General features: G+C 39.3%; 1 protein-coding gene across 1 annotated transcript in view; it reads left to right on the top strand.

The window, feature by feature from the left end:
• Positions 1-15,579, top strand: part of LOC149153229 (selenoprotein O) — a 158,030-nt gene that overhangs the window by 118,318 nt on the left and 24,133 nt on the right. The window contains exons 4-5 of the mRNA XM_089445767.1: positions 8,250-8,549; positions 8,717-8,967. Coding sequence (XP_089301893.1) covers positions 8,250-8,549; positions 8,717-8,967 — 551 coding nt within the window. The remainder of the gene's footprint in view (positions 1-8,249; positions 8,550-8,716; positions 8,968-15,579) is intronic.

Raw genomic sequence — 15,579 nt, forward strand, 5'->3', positions numbered from 1 at the left:
GTGACAGGTTGAGGAGAGAAAGAGAATGGATTCCTTCTTCGATTCTCTACATCTATCATCACTTCCACAGAATGATGTTATCCAGTGTACCGAGAAAGTGTAGCTAAAAGATCAAAAGAATGACAAAATAGCCAAAATTCAACAAAGCAAGGAAATGTTAGAATGCAAACATAAAAATCTTGTGGATATACATTACAAAGAAATAATGGAAAAGGACGAAGAAATTTCTCGTCTCAAGGACCACGTCGAAAAATTACTGGCACAAGTGAAGAAGACTAAAGTCTCAAAGAAAGAACTCAAGCAACATTTATCAGAACAAGAAGAGGAAAATTTACGTTTAAAAAACCTTAATAAAAATTTATTAGAACAAATCAGAGATCTAAAAGATGAAAAACTTAAAATTCAAAACACTGAAAATAAGGTTGATGAATCAAAAACCAAAGAACTTTTACGTCTGAGAAACCATAATCAAAGTCTGCTCAGTCAAACTAAGAAACTTAAGGAGGATAGGAAAGCATTAAAAGATAAGTTGGAACAAGTCACTCAAGAAGAAGTATCGAAATCTCCAGTCGCAACAGTTCAAGTTGAAAATAAGGGAACGAATACCGATCCAATGAGTATGACAACTCAAGAAGACAAGTCAGTTGAAGAAATGACACATGTAGATGTTGCAGTTCAGATAATAGACATCCCAAGTGAATGTTCCATAACCAATTCAACAACTTCTTCGCCAGAAGAAAATCTAAAAACTTTATATCGGCATCCGAATAAGGAGAATAGATGAATCAACCATGCTACATATCTGAACCATTCAGAACCGAAACAACAAACGATGTTCCAAATAATAGTGATGTAACTTCAATCTACTCTTATGCTATCAAGCCGTTACAAAATTCCAGTGATTAGAATACTATACAAAAGATTAATCTGGGATGGTCTGATCCCTTCTTAGTGCGACAATTTTGTTTGTCACTAAGATCATATCAGCTTGTGTCGACGAAGATGACTGTTCCGAGACAGAAAGATTTTCGAAGCAGAAAAAGAGATCAAGCCTTTTTCATCGACAAGCTTTGAGGACAAAGCTTTTTGAGGAAGAAGGCAATGTAACGAATAAAATATATAAATAATATAAATATAATGTAAAAGATAATAATCATAAATAATAGTTAGTTAAGTTAGTAATTAGGTTGAAGAGGCATGTCTAATAGGACATGACTCTTCATGAAGAGACACTTGCTTGGTATATAAGCAAGCCTCTCATTCTCATTTGTAAATCATTCATTCTTATTCATTTTATTTAATATAATAGTTATATCCTAAATGGATATCTTGACATTCCAAGTCTTCTGGAGTAATTAGCCTGAGAACGAACTTTGTTCGTTACATTTGTTAGAGTAATTAATTTGTAGAAGGAACTTTGTTCGCTTCAGATGAATAGACGTGACTGTTGGGCTTCTGAGACTACATAAGTTTGTTGGCCGACCTTGACAATTTGACCATAATCAAAATAAATTCATAACTTCATTTGTACATGTTAGAATCAGATGATCTTTAGATCAATCCTACACCTCTCGGAGAGAGGAATCCAAGAAAAATACTAGCTGTCATAAATAAGATGACCCATGTTGAGTTGGCCCTAGTTGCCAGTTTTAACACTCCTTCTCAACTAGGGAGAACTCCATCTGCAAATCCATTTGCCAATCTGTACTATCTTTGCATTGCTCTGCTCTTCTCTGCTGAACTATGAAGAAGAAGTGATCGAGAATGTATCATACCATTCTCTACTGACCCGAAGTCAGTCCCAATGAAAGGAGAGTGTGTCATACCACTCTTACTGACTTGAAGTCAGTTCCAATCAAAAGAGAGTTTCTCATACCACTCTTACTGACCCGAAGTCAGTTCCAGTTGATCCCAAATCAATATTGGTCATCCTAGCATAGGGAGTACGATAGTACATGATGCGTCCATTGGTAGTACTGTGGTCCCTATTCTCATTTCCCTACTCATTGGCCAGATGAGAGGTACTTTCCATGAGTCCCAAACTGCATGGGTAGGATGTCTCAGCAAGTGAAGGATGAACCACTCACCCTGTACACAACAAACTACTAGGGGAAGGCCGAACCACTCACCCTATGGTTGCTCATCGCTTCAAGAAGTACCCCAAGCCCCCCGGAGCTCCCAGAGCTCAATGTCCATCTCATACAAGACCATCATAAGAGGGTCTCTCCACGACTCCAAGTCGTTCTCGGAAGGCCAAGAACTTGACCTTCCCTAGGGTCCTTGTCAAAATATCGACGACCTGCTCATTAGTCCCAATGTGATGGAGCCTTATTGCTCGTCATTGTACCATATCCTGGATAAAGTGGCACCTAATATCTATATGCTTGGAGCGATCATGAAACACGAGATTCTCTGATAATCAGATCCCACTCTGGTTGTCACAGAGGATCATGGTGGTATCCAACACATCACCAAACAACTCACTAAAGAGCTTCCTCAACCAGACAACTCCACAGGAGGCCATACTAGCGGCTATGTATTCGGCATTGGCAATGCTCAAGGCAACCAATTCCTTCTTCCTGCTCATTCAGGATATCGAAGCAGAACCCAAAGAAAAACAACATCCAGAAGTGCTCTTACGATCCACCACACTGCCAGCCCAATCAACATCAGAATAACCATGCAACCTCACATCTTTGACAGTGTATCTCAGTCCATGAGTGATTGTGCCCCGAAGATATCTCAGAAGATTCTTGGCACCAATCTAATGTATATGATGAGGCTCAACCATATATTGGCTGAACATGTTAACTGCAAAACGCATGTCCAGACAGGAGTTCACCAAGAACATCGGTGCTCCTATGAGTTGACGATACTCAAAAGCATTTCCCAATTCGAGTCCAGCAACACTACCACATAACTTCTTAAAGTTAAGTTCCATCGGAGTAGTAACAGACTTGCAGTCCACCATCCCAAATCTTTCCAATATCTTCACAACATATTTTCCTTGAGAGAGGAAAATTTCATCTGGCTTTTGCCAAAGCTCCAACCCTAGGAAATAGTGCATCGATCCTAGGACCTTCATCTCAAATTCAGAAGCCAACTCCCTCTTACATTTGTGAATGAGAGGGTCTGCACCTGTTAGAAAGAGGTTGTCCACATAAAGTACCAAAATGAGAGGTTTATCATTTTCAACCTTAAAAGTAAAGGTTCGGATCGACTTCACTTCTAGTGAATCCCAGCTTCTTCAGATAGCTATCGATCCTCTCATACGAAGCCCGAGGTGCTTGCTTCAATCCATAGAGAGCTTTCTTCAACCTGCATACATGAGATTCCCGATCATGAACCTCAAATCCCTCGGGTTGGTCCACGTAGACTTCCTTTTTGATTGAACCATGTAAGAAAGTGGTCTTGACATCCATCTGATGTAGGTTCCATCCTTGCGAGGCAGCAAGTGCTATGATCGAGCGAATAGTGCTGTATTGGGTAACATATGAAAATATCTCATTGTAATCTACACCTTCCTTTTGAGAGAAGCCTCGAGCAACAAAACGAGCCTTGAACGTTTTTGCTTCATTCATAGAATCCTTCCATACTTGATGCTTCACGGCTTCTACGAATGATGAAGGCTCATTTTGAATGATAGTGCTTATGGCGGTCAAACATCCTTGATACCTGTTCGGCTTCTTGCTTTCACGGAAAGTCCCCCTTGGTGCAATGTGTCTCTCGACATCTTCGAGAGTCTCCCTAAGCCATGAGGGTCTCCTTTTGGAAGAGGAGGGATCATGAGGAGGAGGATCAATAGGATCCATAGGTTCATCAACATCGAGCATCATTTCGTCCTCTTTTTCACCCTCATTTCCGGTGTCAACTTCTTTGTCCTTCCTTAGGATAGGAAGTTTGTTGATCTTTCTGAGGGCCATATCTTTGTCGAAGGTGACATCATGACTTATCTCAACTTCCTTTTGACCAACCACATAAATTCTATATCCCTTGGAATTTTCACTATGGCCCACAAAGATTCATTTCTTCCCAAATGAACCCAATTTGCTTCTTTTCTCTTTCGGCACATGAAAATATACGGACTTCCAAAAATTCTAAAATGAGAGACATTGGGTTTCTTACCAGTGAACATTTCTTTGGGAGTCTTGAAATTCAATGCTTGATGAGGGCATCGGTTTTGAACATACACGACGGTATTTGTAGTTTCAGCCCATAGAAACTTCGGAAGCCCTTGATCATGAAGCATGGCATGAACAACTTCTACAATAGAGCGATTCTTGCTTTCAGCCACACCATTCTGCTCGGGAGTGTATGGTATTGTAGTCTCCCTCTTAATGCTAACTTCTCTGCAATAGTCTTGGAATTCATTGGATTCATACTCAGTCCCGTTATTAGTCCTCAATATCTTGATTTTCTTCTCGGATTGGTTTTCGATAAAGGCTTTCAAGTGTCGAAACCAGGTGAACACTTCATCCTTCTTCTTCAAGAAGTAGATCCAGGTCTTGTGAGAATAATCATCTGTAAAGGTGAGATAATATAAGTATCTTCCCAAAGAGTTTACAGGCATCATACCAGATATGTCGGAGTGGATCAATTGCAATATATTTGTGGTCTTGCTATTACTTGAGGGGAATGGCCCCCTTGTAAGTTTTCCTTCGACACATCCCGGACATACACCTTTGTGCTCTACTTTAAACTCGGGCATACCTGTCACCATCTGTCTCACATCGGGTAGGGCCTTATAATGAAGATGTGCAAACCTTCGGTGCCATAGTTCAGATTGTAGAGATGTGTCGCAAGGCATGTTCTCCCAATGGACTTCCTCCAAATTGATATAAAGTGTCGACCCTAAACCCAAGAGTAAAAGCATCTTTAAAATTTCTTTTCCAACCACATACCTTTCCATCAATGAATGCCACCTTGAATCCTTTGTCCTTCATGGTTGAAATGGACACCAGGTTCTTGAGATCAGGTACATATAGTACTTTGCAAATGAATAGTGTTACCTTGATTCAATTGAAGGGTAACATTCCCTACTCCCTTCACGGGATAGGTGGCATCGTCTCCAATGATGATCTCCAAGTTTGTCTCCTTTTCTATCAGATTAGAGAGGGCTTCCTTGTATCCGGTGAAGTGCCTTGAGGCACCACTATCAATCAACCGATTTCTCAAAGTGTTTGGAGGAGAGGCAGTGGAGAGGGCCGATATAAGATAGTACTCTTTTTGCTTATTGTTAACAACATTGGATTCTTCATACCTGGAGTTCCTTGATTTCTTGGAGGGTCGACCACAAGGTCAAATCAAGAGACATCTTCCATCCATGATAGTCAGATTTATCATGGAGCTTGTCTTCAGCTAGGAAGTAGGATGAGGAACCTGTTGAACCTTTTGTCCAACTGTCTTTGGTGATTGCTCTTTCACTCTTTCTTGGGCTTTGTCTTCACTTCAGCACTGATACCATGTGAATTTTAGGCAACAATGGTATGTTATGCTTTAGAGCAATTTTAATTCAATTTGTTTATTAGCCCAATATCAATATTCAGATTAGCAATCACATCAACATGATAGTAAAATGTAGATAGAACATAAACATAAACAGTAGAAGACAAGCCAAGACAAGAGGACACAAGATGTGGCACCAACCAAGGACAAACCCCAATGTGGGGAAACCCTTGATCAAATCTTCTATTAGTCTTCAATAGTTTAGCAGAGAGAGATAGTACAATTTACAAATCTTATAATTTATAATAGCAGCAAAAGAGCCCTAACCAAAAAAGTCAACGTTGGTCAACAGGGCAGATTTGACCCTCAACGATTTGTTCAACTTCAGTCAACTTTGGCCTCCAAACAACAAGATCAATCATCCCTAAAAACAACCCAAAACAACCCAGTCAAAATCTTGTCAAACAGCCCACCTGCGGTCAGCCCTAGCTGCAGCCAATGCTGGTCAAACTATCCAGAAATTTGGTCTCCTGAAATTTCAGCCTCCTCAAATTTTGGCCTCCTGAAATTTCGCTCTCCTGAAATTTCGGATGTATGGAGAGAGAGAGGCCCAGAAATCCGTACCCAATCCATGAGGAGAGAGAGAAGTGTGAACAAATGAGGCTAAATCACCTTCTATTTATATGCAATATTGAGGATGAATAGACATGATTGTTGGGCTTCTGAGCCTACACAAGTTTGCTGGCCGACCTTGACAATTTAACCATAATCAAAATAAATTCATAATTTCATTTGTACATGTCAGAATCGGATGATCTTTAGATTAATCCTACACCTATCGGAAAGAGGAATCTAAAAAAAATATCAGTTGTCATAAATAAGATGACCCATGTGGAGTTTGGCCCTAGTTGCCAATTTTAACAAAAAGTGACAGGCTCCAGCACTGGGTCATTAAGATCCAAGTTGGCCAATTCCAACTCAACACTGCTGTCCTAACCCATATCATTAGGAAGGACATCCCACATCTTTGTCTTTCCCTTCAACCACTTATCCCTTTGCCTATAAATAAGACAAAGGTTGGTGTGCACATACACCATTGTCTCTGCTCTAGACTACTCAAGTCTGCCCTTGTTGACACTATACAAATTCTCATGTTTGCTCCAATTCCTCTCGCAACAGGAGGATGAAGTCACTAGAGAGAGGAGCCTCATGGCTAACTACTATAGAGGAGGGCTTGTTGCCCCATGTGTTGACCACCATGAATAAGGCTTCTTAGCCCTCTTGTCTCTAATCACATCATAGCCTGCAAATCGCCCAGTGTCAGTGGAAAACTCTACTAAGGCATCCTCCACCTCATCAAGGGACGCTCTATCCTAAAAAATCTGCCTCAACGCATCCTTCCTCCCTTGTGAGGGAATCTGTGGGAAGGTTCACCATTCAGCCACTCATGGCTGTAGTATTTTGGGTTCGATGAGTGAGCCAAACAATGCAAAGGTGTGCAATTCTTGTCCCATTTGCTGACAAGAATATCTTGCATGGTGGTGAAGAAGGCCTCTGATGATATCTCATAGTCGGGGCACTCAATTTGTAAAATAATGGTTCTCACGGACTCAATCATGGAATTCCATCTCTCATAAACCTCTCCTAGGTGGGTTGGTATGTATTTGCAAATCGTAGCAAAGTAATGATAAGGTCCATGATCTTAATAGTGAGATCTACCCTCTCCCACCAAACATCATCTAACACTGTGTCCTTCACTCTTTTTGATGCTGCTTGATCTATCTTTCTCCAAAAAGACCAATTTTCTGAAATAACCATGGCCCCAAGAGCGGTCTTGACCTCCCTTAACCTCTTCAACATGATGAGTGAAGATGCAAACCGTGTATCTGCAATATTCAACAATGATAGATGGGTGTAGTCCAGGACACGCTGGACACGCTCTAAGACATGCTCCAGGACACGTTGGACACACTCTAGGACACACTGGACTCGAGAATCAGACACGTGTCCTAGAGAATCATGTCCAATTCGTGGGATTTGGGACACGGGGGGGGGAGGATGAATCTATTTTCTTAGGTGGTAACATGTCTAGTTGCTGGTCGAACATCATTGTCTGCTGCCCATGAGCTGTAACTACTAACTAGATAGCTGCTATTAATTTTTATCTCTGCTTGAGTCCCTTTAAATTCGTCCTTTCTAATATAGCTTCCCCCAGATTCATTGTTCATTCATGGTTCTGATTAAATCAATTTTGCGATGCTGCTGCCATCCTTGGATATCAATTGTTATTCCTTATCTTGACGTTGCCACTTATAATAAACTAGTTATCTTTCCTGAGTTGAGACTTTAGGGAACAGAAAATTTATTAGAACTCTTTTTCATATTCATTTTATTAAATTAACTATATAGTATGGCCTATTTCAATTTGCTTGTGTTTTCCGCATGAGGTGCTCACATTGCCGGTGTGATTTGCTTCTATGTTGACTGTGCAACTTATTGCCTCATTTGCCTCTTGATTCTTGTCCATGCTGGTGTTAATGTGCCCATGATGTTTTATAATTGTTCACGACGACTTCCAAATGCCCTAAAGCTGGACTTTGAACCTCCCAGGTACCAATGAACCTGGGTGCTGATACCATAAAAAAATATGTATACACAATAACACAGATGCAGGGATAGAGAGAGAGTATTATTCAGTAATCAAAATGAGATACAATACTTGTATGTCTAATTATATTGTCATAGTTTTTCTTTTCATTTATGTTTGATGGTGAAATTCTCTAGTTGATTTTGCTCGTGTGCAGTCTACCTTATGCACAGTGCTATGGAGGCCATCAGTTTGGAATGTGGGCTGGTCAGCTTGGTGATGGACGAGCCATAACACTTGGAGAGATTATAAATACTCGAGGGGAGCGATGGGAACTTCAGTTAAAGGGTGCTGGTAAAACTCCATATAGTCGTTTTGCTGATGGCCTTGCAGTTCTTCGTAGCAGCATTCGAGAATTCTTGTGCAGTGAAGCAATGGACTCCCTTGGTGTTCCAACAACTCGTGCCCTCTGTCTTCTCACCACAGGAAAGGGCGTTCTTCGGGACATGTTTTATGAGTATGTTTTGGTTGTTGTTGCATTCCTAAGAATGCAAGCTTTACCTGTTTCTGTTTTCCTCTCTCCCATTTTCCCTTATAAATGGAATTGACTCTGGCTAATTCTTGTTCAAACAAATTCAAGTAGGCCAGGATCAAATTCTGATTCTTATTGCTTTATGTATATAGTGGTAATCCAAGAGAGGAACCAGGAGCGATTGTTTGTCGTGTGGCACAATCTTTCCTACGTTTTGGATCATTTCAAATTCATGCACTAAGATCTGAAGAAGATTTGCAAATAGTTCGTACTCTGTTGGACTATACTATACACCATCACTTCCCACATTTGGACAAACTTTCTAGCAAAGATGAAGAATTTTCTTTGAAGCCAGAAGGACAGGAAAAGTCTACCATTGACTTGTCAAGTAACAAATATGCAGGTGCTTATAGTGTTTTTCTTCTCTCTTTCTCTGTTTCAAATTCTGCCATGATAATTTGTGCATTCTTACTGTTCATGCTGATACATGAATGTCAGGATTTTACACAAAATTTGGATAAAGGAAATTTGTTTGCCTTTGGCTATGTGGAATTTGCTAATTCTTGAGAATAAGTTTTCATCTAATATTCAGCAGGCAGGCAAAGATCAGTTTGCACAGTTAGGTCGAGAGAAGTAGTTCATATAGTTAATATTATTATTGAAGATATATGACCATGTATGTACAATATAAAATTGTTCAAAATAAACTGAACTTTCTTAGCTGAAAAAGAGTTTTGAATTCAGCAGGATATTCTTCTTATTAAGCTGGCATTGAATGCTGGAAGGGCCGTTTACATTGAGATGAAAGTGAGAATGTCTCATATCTAGAAATAATGAGCCTGTAGTTTGTTTGTGACAATATTGCCTTAAAATTCAGAAATAAGTCTGATTAGGACAATTCATATTTACATGCTCAATTTTTATATATTAAACACTTCCAGGATGTTAAGTTTAGGTATGTTCTATGCTTAGAGCAATTTATTTAAATTTTCATAGTTAGGTCAATGCCTTTTTCAAATTAGCAATCACATTAGCGTTAAAGTAAACTGCAGATAGAACATAAACATAAATCGCAGAAGACAAGCCAAGACAAGAGGACACAAGATGTGGCGCTAGCCAGGGACAAACCCCAATGTGGGGAAACCCTTGATCAATTCTTCTTATATGTTCTTCAATAGTTCAGCAGAGAGAGAGAGATAGTACATTTACAACAGAGGTCAACACTTTGACTTATCTAGATAAGAGCATAGATCATCTCTAACAAGATGATACATGAGATCAGAAGACATGTTGCTTCAACTGATTCTCCAAGGTGACTTCTTCACCTATCATTGTGCTGCATATTGTCATCATGTTGCACCTCATCGTGCTGCACCATGCTGCACATGCTTGCTGTCCCATTGTGCCACTGCTGCACAATGTCATGGTTGTCTCATTGTGCCACTGCTGCACTATGTCATGGCTGTCCCATTGTGCCACTGCTGCACAATGTCATGGCTGTCCCATTGTGCTTTGCCATACCATAACAGCACCATGAATTTGCTGCACTAAATACTAGTTGTACCATTGCTACCCCATTGTACCATTGCTGCCCCATTGTGCACTATATGCCATTGACCATTGTTGTTCCATTGCTGTACCATATGTCTTGCTGTCCATACTGCTGCACCATACATCTTGTTGTCCATATATCTGCACCATTGCTGCACCATATATCTTGCTGTCATATACTATGCTATCTATAATGTTACAGCATTCATCATAAGACTTGGATCTATCATTCATGACTGTGATTCAATCCAAACAGCAGATAGAGCATCCTTATTTAGAACAACGTTAAGGATAGCTGAAGATATGGCTTTTGTATCTCAGCGTGTACGTGTGAGAGCATTCCTTCCATGACAGCAATGGTATTCCTTTCATGACTGCCTATAGGATAAGGGCTTTTCCTTTCATGATAGCAAGGGCATTCCATGTGTAGAGCACTTCTTCTAGGACAGCATTTAGGTGTCATCTCCATTAGGCAGCGTAGCAACTAGGTTTAGGGCATCTCTTCTCCTTCATTTCCATGTTTGTGTATTACTGCTTTTTCATAGGGCAGCGTTTAGGGCTTTTCCATAGGGCAGCGTTAGGGCTTCTTTCACCGTGCTAGATCTCCCTTTCCTCCTGTGTCTAGGGCTTCTTCATTAGGGCAGCGTAGAGCCTAGGGCACTCCCTCTAGATTAGGGCAGCGTTATCCCTTAGGATCTCTCCTCCTACTAAAACCCAAAGACAAGTAGAGAGGAAAAGATCCTAAGTGTGTGTTGAAATGGCTTGAAGGCCACCTCTATTTATCCTAAAACGTTGAGCACAAGTGGGGTTTATTTGGTTGCTGGCCGACCTTGACGAATTGTCCCATAACACTAATAAATTCATATTTCCGTGAATACTTATCGGAATCGGATGATCTTTAGATCAATCCTACATCTCTCGACGAGAGGGATCCAAGAAAAATATCAGCTGCCATTAATAAGATGACCCACATGGAGTTTGGCCCTAGTTGCCAATTTTAACACTAGAGGTGTACAGACTTGTGGTATGCAGTTTCAGAAATTTTATTGGATGTGTTAAGGTTGTAAATTTATTGTCATATGTGGGCCGTGTTTATCAACTGTTAGGGAATTAAACATGGGACAATGCTTCAAAAAAGGTAATTTATTAAAATTCTGTTGCATCATTTGGTAATAATAATTTGGACTGAATACATAAGATATCTTCCAATTATTCTGTATGGTAAAATGCAATTCTCAACTGATTTGATCTCAAAAGAACGCACATATAGACTTTTTATGCTAAGTGTGATTTTTTATGCTAAGAGCATGCATATAGCCTGTGGCCACTAAGTTATGATCATGTTTTTTAAGTCTCATAGTTAGATAGCATGGTTTTGTGGAGTACACTTAGTGTCCCAAAAATGTTATTAATCTCGGCAAATGTGATCAAATGGGGATTTCAATTGCCACCTTGCCTTATGTAACCAATTTGATTCATAATTTAGAGTTGAAAAAGCAAGATTGTCTTCTCATCTAAAGCTTGGAATTGCTTTTTTTCATATATTATTTTGCTACGTTGTAACTCTATTTTCTCAAGTGTCAACCATCATTTTGAAGTTCAGGTAACTTTTTTTATTACAGGTTCAAGCTGTCTAGTAAAGAAATAGTCACAAAAGAAAGAAACATCTTTAAGACAGAAATATTTGACCACCTAGAAAATAAGCTGTAATTGACACTAGTGTACATCAACTTGTACCCAGAAATGCAAGGGAGCACAGATGGAAATTTCAAGAAAATGTTTTTTGATTCAAATTCAGAAATTTAACATCAACCTTGAGGTTCCCTGGATCTATTTCCTGTGAACTTTCAGCCTTAGTGCTAAATCTGAAATATAAATTGCAGCATTATATAATTAAGTTCTATTCAACCAAATACACAAGGTAGCCCATGAAAATAAACACCAAACTGATGTACTTCAAGGAAATATGTTTCCAACCCTTCGGTCACAATTCCCAACATCTACAAGGTCTGAAAATAACATATGGACATTTTTTTTTACAGCCACGTTACTGCCTAAACTAGCATCCAAGTGGAAAGTCCAACCATGGATGCTACCTTGGGTACCAAGATGGAAATTGCACCACTGTCACCTCAGTACAATATGCCCTTCAATTTTTAGGTCAGCTCTCAAAAGCCAAGGTGGGTATGCCTAATCTATCAATGGTCGAACTTAAGTAAATCTGTTTTAGTGAATCAATCTATGAAAGCTTATGATTTACTTCAATGAATGGATCCAACAAATATATAGCAGTGTAAAGAGACTAGGATTTCAACAAGTGATTAAATGCCTTAAGCTAACTCTTCACTAACAATAGCATAGAGTCATGCTTATGCACTTGAAGAATATGAGTTAGGTGCTAGTGGATAGACACCAAATCTGCTTGTAAAGTATGCATCAAAGAATTGTTGAGAAATCTAGGGCAGCTACATTAGGAGATTTCTCTTACTTGCTACATTAGGTGATTTCTGTTACTTTGTTAACTGCATGTGATGTATTTTTCTTAACTTGATTAGCTTCTTCTTTTATTTGATTATAATTAGTGTTCTTATCATCAAACACTTGCCAAAACAATAAAGAACAATGAGACAAGAGGACACAAGATATAGGCTATCAACCGGGGCGAAAACCTTTCCTCTTGAGAGGAAAACCCACCAGAACTCTTCTCTTCTTATAGAACTTCAAATGACGAATTCCAAGACCTATGACCCTTGACCAAGACCCCTCCAAGACCAAGTCAAGTCTCTCCTTTATGAGCTTCTCTTCTACAAAGTCAACTTCAGTCAAACTTGCTCTCCAGTAGCTGCAGTTTCTCCTTCGACCTCTTTTTCAGCCCTGCAATTTCTGACTGCAATTTGGGCCACTGCAGAAACCCTAGTTTTTTGCATGTGTGGGAGAATATGGTGATTTTACCCTTCTCTTTCCTTTGCTTGAGATTGTTCCTTCTCCTAGGAAATTCGACTTGCAAAGGGACTTCTTTTTGACCCAAGACTCGGCTCCTTTTGATAGCTGCAATCTGAACTTGTTGCAACTTTAATGTGCCCTAAATCTCCTTTGCACGTGTGAGAATGATGGCCCAAAAGCAGTTCCCAAAACTCGATTTCTTCTTCTTTAGAATCCTCTTCTTCTTCGCTGATTTAGGTCTTCTTTTTCATCACTTGATTGAACTTCTTGTGAGCTGCTTGGATAGATCTCAAATGTGATTGACCTCCCTCCTATATGTAGGCTTCTAGAGAGCCTCATTAGGCTGACATGACTTCTTTAGGAGACCGACTTCACCGTTTGATAGGTCGACTTGTTGCTTGCACGTTGACAAGGTCTTTGAGGGTCTTTGACTCTATTTTTGACTCAAATAAATTTTCTTTACAATATGTAACATGCCCAAAAGGGTCTTCCATACATGACAATGACTCCTATGACTTGTTGACTCAAAGACAAGCCCTAGAAGCACTCAATGGGCGCTTGAACTATAAATCAAATAACCTTGAGCATGAAACCCATGCCTCAAGAATGACAATAATAATTTTATTTTTCTCTTTACATCAAATACATAAAATCACGATTACACATGTTATTTTCTTAAAATATCCATTTTTCCCTTGGTGGGGGACCTCCAAAAATTGACTTTCTTTTGACCCACGATTTTTTTTTATTATTTTCCACTTGGAGAGAAATTAATTTTTCTATAATTAATTTTGACTCAAAATTAATTAATTTTTTGGCTTACGATTTTAATTTAATTTAGTTAGAAAAATTAATTAATTAACACTATAGGGGTTCCTAATTTTTCCACCCTCAAATATTTTAGCCATGGTGTCTAAATATAAGGGATCATGCACTAAAATATTTTTACATTAAATTATTACAATATCAACCCTTGAAAGGGGAAAACACATTTAGACTCGTACCCTCAATAATTTACCCAATTCTGCGATACAATATTATCTAGTATAGATCAAGTGTGTTTGTAACAAAATAATTTAGCCAAATGTGCTAAAATTATTCTCAAACACATTTTATAAAAGATTCGATACAACACTAGGACTCACGTAAAACCTTGTCGACAAATTCCACCCTAGCTTTAGGGTTTAAGCTAGAAGAAAAACTTTGCCGATTATCTGTGTTTAGAAACATAAATAATTCGGTGAGGTTGAAAAACTTCCTAGGATGAAATCCTTTGCCAAAATCAGAGGCTTACTTAGGTGTTGTTACATAATTAAAAGGTCATACTAGCATCATTTACAATGCAATTTGCAGAAATTGGGTTTACAATGATAAAATTGTGCTCGCTGATGACTTTGAACTTTGAAAAAATTTCTTCATGTCTTTGTATTATGCTTCCTTGGACTGTTGACAAGGTGTGGTCAATAGTGTTCGAGAGGGACAAATTGTACAGACACCCAGGATCGTGCCAGATGATCGGAAGAGCTCCTAGTTCAAAGGGAGTAGATACTTAGGTAGAGTGAAAGGATGCAACCTATTGGAGATCCAAAGGGTGTTAATGGATATTGATGATGCGAAGCACGAGGCTCTCAAGGATGTGGGTTTAGGGCCTTTTGTACCTGTGAAACAGGCTTTACATCAGGAGCAAACGGAAGGGTCCATTAAGCCAGTGAACCCACAAAGGGTCATTGTAGCTACGATATACATTGCAAGATGCAGAGGGGCATGCAACTCCCCGTGGCACTTTTAGAGAAAGCAAACGTCCTAAGAAGTACTCACGATATGCATCACTAATGAGTTGCATCATTCATTTCGAGCCATCGTATAATGACAAGGCAACATGCTAGCAAGTTTGGAAGGATGCCATGATAGAGGAATATCAGTCCATTAGGAAGAATGATGTGTGAAAAATTGTATCGAGACTTGAGGGGAAGTTAGTGGTGACTTCCAAGTGGATCTATAAGATCAAGCATGTGGTAGATGGCAACATAGAGAAGTACAAAGTGAGATTCGTGGAAAGAGGGTTCTCCCAGAAAGAGGGAAAGGACTATGAAGAGACATTTGCTCCAGTTGCCAGGTACACTTCTATTAGAACTATTATTTCTATTGTTTCTATTATGGGTTGGAAATTGCATCAGATGGATGTGAAAATTGCTTTCCTCAATGGAGTGATTGAGGAAAAAGTGTACATAGAGCTATCTCAGGGCTTTGAGGTACATGAGAAGGAGTCTCATGTTTGTAGATTGAAGAAGGCATTGTACAAACTTAAGCAGGCACCTTGGGCTTGGTATTCTCAAATTGTTGATACCTAATGAGTCTTGGTTTGACCAAGAGTGATGCCAATCCCAACCTTTACTACAAAGTTGTTAAAAGTGAGCTTGTGATCTTGTTATTATATGTTGATGATTTGTTTTTGACTATGTTACTAGGATTTGGATACGGATCTGGATCTGGATTCACTAGTTTTTTTAAAATCCAGGAT

The sequence above is a fragment of the Pinus tabuliformis genome, chromosome 9 (genome assembly GCF_031772625.1).
Source record: "Pinus tabuliformis cultivar Carrire ecotype Pingquan chromosome 9, CPIR1, whole genome shotgun sequence".
NCBI lineage: Eukaryota > Viridiplantae > Streptophyta > Pinopsida > Pinales > Pinaceae > Pinus > Pinus tabuliformis.